This window comes from Emys orbicularis, chromosome 1 (assembly GCF_028017835.1).
Source record: "Emys orbicularis isolate rEmyOrb1 chromosome 1, rEmyOrb1.hap1, whole genome shotgun sequence".
NCBI classification, from domain to species: Eukaryota; Metazoa; Chordata; order Testudines; family Emydidae; genus Emys; species Emys orbicularis.
In genome coordinates, this window is record NC_088683.1 from 371,583,486 (window position 1) to 371,590,367 (window position 6,882).

Here is a 6,882-nt window from a genome sequence, read left to right on the forward strand (position 1 = left end):
ATTGATTCCTTAATAAATTGCGACATTATCTTACCTGGTACAGAAGTTAAGCTGACTGATCAGTAATTGCCTGGGTTTCCCTTATTTCCCTTTTTATAGATAGGCACAATATGTGCTCTTTTCCAGTCTTCCGGAATCTCCCCTGTCTCCCATGACTTTTCAAAGATAATAGCTAATGGCTCAGATCCTTCCTAAGTCAGTTCCTTCAGAGTATTCAAGATTCATAGATTCATAGATTCTAGGACTGGAAGGGACCTCGAGAGGTCATCGAGTCCAGTCCCCTGCCCACATGGCAGGACCAAATACTGTCTAGACCATCCCTGATAGACATTTATCTAACCTACTCTTAAATATCTCCAGAGATGGAGATTCCACAACCTCCCTAGGCAATTTATTCCAGTGTTTAACCACCCTGACAGTTAGGAACTTTTTCCTAATGTCCAACCTAGACCTCCCTTGCTGCAGTTTAAGCCCATTGCTTCTTGTTCTATCCTCAGAGGCTAAGGTGAACAAGTTTTCTCCCTCCTCCTTATGACACCCTTTTAGATACCTGAAAACTGCTATCATGTCCCCTCTCAGTCTTCTCTTTTCCAAACTAAACAAACCCAATTCTTTCAGCCTTCCTTCATAGGTCATGTTCTCAAGACCTTTAATCATTCTTGTTGCTCTTCTCTGGACCCTTTCCAATTTCTCCACATCTTTCTTGAAATGCGGTGCCCAGAACTGGACACAATACTCCAGCTGAGGCCTAACCAGAGCAGAGTAGAGCGGAAGAATGACTTCTCGTGTCTTGCTCACAACACACCTGTTAATACATCCCAGAATCATGTTTGCTTTTTTTGCAACAGCATCACACTGTTGACTCATATTTAGCTTGTGGTCCACTATAACCCCTAGATCCCTTTCTGCTGTACTCCTTCCTAGACAGTCTCTTCCCATTCTGTATGTGTGAAACTGATTTTTTCTTCCTAAGTGGAGCACTTTGCATTTGTCTTTGTTAAACTTCATCCTGTTTAACTCAGACCATTTCTCCAATTTGTCCAGATCATTTTGAATTATGACCCTGTCCTCCAAAGCAGTTGCAATCCCTCCCAGTTTGGTATCATCCGCAAACTTAATAAGCGTACTTTCTATGCCAATATCTAAGTCGTTAATGAAGATATTGAACAGAGCCGGTCCCAAAACAGACCCCTGCGGAACCCCACTCGTTATGCCTTTCCAGCAGGATTGGGAACCATTAATAACAACTCTCTGAGTACGGTTATCCAGCCAGTTATGCACCCACCTTATAGTAGCCCCATCTAAATTGTATTTGCCTAGTTTGTCGATAAGAATATCATGCGAGATTGTATCAAATGCCTTACTAAAGTCTAGGTATACCACATCCACAGCTTCTCCCTTATCCACAAGACTCGTTATCCTATCGAAGAAAGCTATCAGATTGGTTTGACATGATTTGTTCTTTACAAATCCATGCTGGCTGTTCCCTATCACCTTACCACCTTCCAAGTGTTTGCAGATGATTTCCTTAATTACTTGCTCCATTATCTTCCCTGGCACAGAAGTTAAACTAACTGGTCTGTAGTTTCCTGGGTTGTTTTTATTTCCCTTTTTATAGATGGGCACTATATTTGCCCTTTTCCAGTCTTCTGGAATCTCTCCCGTCTCCCATGATTTTCCAAAGATAATCGCTAGAGGCTCAGATACCTCCTCTATTAGCTCCTTGAGTATTCTAGGATGCATTTCATCAGGCCCTGGTGACTTGCAGGCATCTAACTTTTCTAAGTGATTTTTAACTTGTTCTTTTTTTATTTTATCTGCTAAACCTACCCCCTTCCCATTAGCATTCACTATGTTAGGCATTCCTTCAGACTTCTCGGTGAAGACCGAAACAAAGAAGTCATTAAGCATCTCTGCCATTTCCAAGTTTCCTGTTACTGTTTCTCCCTCTTCACTAAGCAGTGGGCCTACCCTGTCTTTGGTCTTCCTCTTGCTTCTAATGTATTGATAAAAAGTCTTCTTGTTCCCCTTTATTCCCGTAGCTAGTTTGAGCTCATTTTGTGCCTTTGCCTTTCTAATCTTGCCCCTGCATTCCTGTGTTGTTTGCCTATATTCATCCTTTGTAATCTGTCCTAGTTTCCATTTTTTATATGACTCCTTTTTATTTTTTAGATCATGCAAGATCTCGTGGTTAAGTCAAGGTGGTCTTTTGCCACATTTTCTATCTTTCCTAACCAGCGGAATAGCTTGCTTTTGGGCCCTTAATAGTGTCCCTTTGAAAAACTGCCAACTCTCCTCAGTTGTTTTTCCCCTCAGTCTTCATTCCCATGGGACCTTACCTATCAGCTCTCTGAGATTACCAAAATCCGCCTTCCTGAAATCCATTGTCTCTATTTTGCTGTTCTCCCTTCTACCCTTCCTTAGAATTGCAAACTCTATGATTTCATGATCACTTTCACCCAAGCTGCCTTCTACTTTCAAATTCTCAACGAGTTCCTCCCTATTTGTTAAAATCAAGTCTAGAACAGCTTCCCCCCTAGTAGCTTTTTCAACCTTCTGAAATAAAAAGTTGTCTGCAATGCAGTCCAAGAATTTGTTGGATAGTCTGTGCCCCGCTGTGTTATTTTCCCAACATATATCCGGATAGTTGAAGTCCCCCATCACCACCAAATCTTGGGATTTGGATGATTTTGTTAGTTGTTTAAAAAAAGCCTCATCCACCTCTTCCACCTGGTTAGGTGGGCTGTAGTAGACTCCTAGCATGACATCACCCTTGTTTTTTACCCCTTTTAGCCTAACCCAGAGACTCTCAACACTTCCATCTCCTTTGTCCATTTCTACCTCAGTCCAAGTGTGTACATTTTTAATATATAAGGCAACACCTCCTCCCTTTTTCCCCTGTCTATCCTTCCTGAGCAAGCTGTATCCATCCACACCAACATTCCAATCATGTGTATTATCCCACCAAGTTTCAGTGATGCCAACAATGTCATAGTTGTATTTATTTATTAGCACTTCCAGTTCTTCCTGCTTATTACCCATACTTCATGCATGAAAGGATGCATTTCATTCCGCGCTCGTGACTTTAAGACATCTAACTTGTCCAAGTAACTTTTAACTTGTTCATTCCCTATTTTAGCATCTGAACCTTCCCCATTTTCACTGGCATTCTCTATGTTAAGTGTCCAAACACCACTAATTGTCTTGGTGAAAACCGAAACAAATAAGTCATTAAACAACTCTGCCATTTCCACATTTCTTCTTATTATTTAGTAATGGACCTGCCCTGTCCTTGGTCTTCCGCTTGCTTCTAAGGTATTTGTAGAATGTTTTCTTGTTACCCTTTTGTCTCTAGTTATTTTGATCTTTTGTGCTTTGGCATTTCTAATTTTGCCCCTACATACATGAATTATTTGCCTATATATCTCCTTTGTAATGTGACCTTGTTTCCACTTTTTGTAGGATCCTTTTTTGATTTTTAAGTCATTGCGGTCTCTTGCCATACTTCCTATCTTTCCTACGCAGGGGGATAGTTTGCTCTTGTGCGCTTAATAATGTCTCTCTGAAAACCAGGCAGCTGTCTTCTATTGTTTTTCCCCTTAGACTTGCTTCCCATGAGATCTTGCCTACCTACTCCCCTGAGTTTGCTCAAGTCTGCCTTCTTGAAATCCATTGTCTTTATTTTGCTGTTCTCCCTCCTACCATTCCTTAGAATCATAAACTCTATCATGTCATGATCACTTTCCCCCATGTTGCCTTCCAGTTTCAAATTCTCAACCAGTTGCTCCTTATACGTCAAAATGAACTCTAGAACAGCCTCTCTCCAAGTAGGTTTCTCCAGTTTCTGGAACAAAAAATTGTCTCCAATACATTCCAAGAACTTACTGGATAATCTGTGCCCTGGTGTAGAAAGCATGAGATGAATTCTTCCATCGACCTGGCTACCACCTCTCGGGCATTACCTGTGCTGAGGGGAGAACCCTTCCGTCTGTGTAAGTAGTGTCTACAGTGAAGCACCATGGCAGCACCATCTTTTTCTCTATCCTCCAAGAATTTTTGTGGCTCGTTCCTGCACCCTCTCCAAGTTTTCAACATCTTTTTTCAAATGTGGACCCCCGAACTGGATGCAGTTTATTTCACCAGTCCCATGTGCAAAGGTAAAATCCTTCCCCTGCTCCAACTCACCAACTCAGTATTTTCCACTGCTAAATCAAATGCCTCTGAGAAATCAAGGTTCGTTGCATCTGCGTGGTTCCCTTGATTCACCAAATGTGTACCCTTGATCAACCAATGTGTACTCTCATAAAAGCATGAAATCAGCTTTATTTGACAAGATCTGTTTTGCATAAACCCTGTTGGTGAATGGCATTACTTACATATCAAGACTTTTTTTAACTTATCCCATACCCGCTTTTCCATTGTTTCTTAACCTTGTCAATTCTTTTATAAAAAAAACCTTTCCTTTTATATTTCAATATTTTAAATTTAACACAGAAATTGACATAAATATTTTTGAGGATTTATCGTGTTCTTAATATATTTAATAAACTCCTTTTTGTGATCCATAGCCCTGCAATACATGGCATTTTCCCTGATGTCTTAACGTTCCTTATCAATTTTCTTAACTTCTGATTTATATTGTTGGCTCGCTATTTTCCATTTTTCCTCTTTGTTTCATATTGCTTTCCTCCCTCTAATTGTTGCCTTCACTTTAGCACTAAACTGAGTTTTTACTGAAAGTTGTTCACTTTGTTGACTCTGGAATCGTGAGTTTTCTAATATCTAATAAATTGTTATCAAAGTATTACCAATATTCATTTATATTTTTCTGTCTAAATTTTTCCTCCCAATCAGTTTTGCTAACAATTTTCCTCAGCTGTAGGGAATTAGTCCTCTTGGAGCACTAAGTGTGTATAGATAGTATTGGTTGGGAACTGTCCATTTGAATGTAAATCAGTTTCCTTGTTTATTTTCCCTTCCTATATCATGTGGTCTCTTCTTTGTCTCTTGTATACACTAAAGAGTCCCAGACTTTTTTATCCATAATAGAGACTGGGTGACCAAAACTGAACACATTCCCGAATATGTTATGCTCCATCCCATATCTTAGGGATCTGAACATTCTTTTGTTTTATCCACTGCTGGGAATGAGCAGCTGTTACTCTTGAGCTGCTATCAATGGTGCCCTGGTTGTTTCCCTGACGTATTTTCTAGTTGGGATGTTGCTCTCAGCACATATCTTGGAAAAATTTTGTTTTTCCCCCCCCTCTCTGATTTCGAGCAACTGGATGAATGGGGAACTGCCTTCAGTATGGACTCCCTATCCTGGCTCTCATTGTATTAAGGAACAATGATGGATAACCAGTATCCACACTTGTGTTTCCTGCGGATGCCTCTTAAGTTTCCCCCACCACAAAGTGTAGGAATTATTAATGCAGGGAGCACAACAAAAATATGGAATTGGATTTAGTAGGGTCATTATTCATAGTTATTCTCTCTGAATAATGAAAATGTAATTTTTCAGTGTGCGAAAAGTGATCAATCTGCTTCTCCCATGAGAACAGCCTCCACTAGTGCATGTAGTGTCTCATATTAATGTTGTCTCTCCATGCAGGCATTTCAGCTGTGACCATCACCCGAGATCCTGGGAACAAACAGAAAGTCAGGGGATCATACGGTAAATGCAGGAGACACCGTTCTGCCTCAGAGTTGGACACTTTCTCCCCTACACCATGTCAGATTCGAACAGAACTGACTTCACCAACCCCTCCACGTTCATCCTACTTGGAATTCCTGGCTTGGAGGCAGCCCATATCTGGATCTCCATTCCCTTCTGTGCTATGTACGCCATAGCCGTGTTGGGGAACTTCACCATCCTGTTCATCGTGAAGAGGGAGTCAAGCCTCCACGGGCCCATGTTCTATTTCCTCTGCATGCTGGCTGTCACTGACCTGGTCATGTCCACATCCACCGTACCCAAAATGCTGAGCATCTTCTGGTTCAATTCCAGGGAGATCAGTTTCAGTGCCTGCCTCACCCAGATGTATTTTGTTCACTCCCTCTCAGGGATGGAATCTGGAATCCTCGTGGCCATGGCTTTGGATCGCTACGTGGCCATCTGCAATCCTCTTAGACATTCCACGATCCTGAAAAACTCTGTTGTGGCCAAGATAGGTCTGGCCGTGGTGCTGCGAAGTGGCATACTCGCATTACCCTATCCCTTCCTGGTCAGGCGGTGGCCATATTGCAGAACCAACATCATCCCCCACTTTTATTGTCAGCATATAGCTGTGGTGAAGCTGGCCTGCACTGACATCCGCATCAGTAGTTACTATGGCCTGTTTGATCTTCTCTTTGTGATCGGAATGGATGGGTTTTTTATCGCCGTGTCCTATACTCAGATCCTCCGGGCCATCTTCCGCCTCCCCACAAAGGATGCCCGGCTCAAAACTTTTGGGACCTGCATCTCTCATCTTTGTGCCATCTCAGCTTTGTACATCCCAGATGTATTCTCCTCTCTCATGTTCCGGTTTGGGCACAATGTGCCACTGCATTTCCTCGTTCTCATTAGCGGTGTGTACCACATGGTGCCCCCTGTGCTGCACCCCATCATTTACGGGGTGAGGACCAAACAGATCCGGGACAGGCTGCTCCAGCTCTTTACTCATAAAGAGATTTAAATGTTTTCTCTTTGTGCTCTGGCTCTCAGATTGAGCTCTGTGCAGAGCTGGCTAGTGCATGGTGCTGGTCATATTCCCTGAATCACTTACTGGATAGACAGAGAGACATTAAATCCTTTCCTGTCCTTACTGTGCTGTGTCAATGTGATGAACTGGGGAATCAGTCTATGTACACTACACTGGGTTGCCACCTTTCTAATTC

At 42.0% G+C, this 6,882-nt stretch overlaps 1 protein-coding gene across 1 annotated transcript; it reads left to right on the forward strand.

Moving 5' to 3' along the window:
• The first annotated feature begins 5,681 nt into the window (after positions 1 to 5,681).
• LOC135889528 (olfactory receptor 52E4-like) lies at positions 5,682 to 6,680 on the forward strand. The gene has a single exon (XM_065417393.1). It carries the CDS (start codon positions 5,682 to 5,684, stop codon positions 6,678 to 6,680), a length of 999 nt encoding a protein of 332 aa, XP_065273465.1.
• Positions 6,681 to 6,882: the final 202 nt, after the last annotated feature.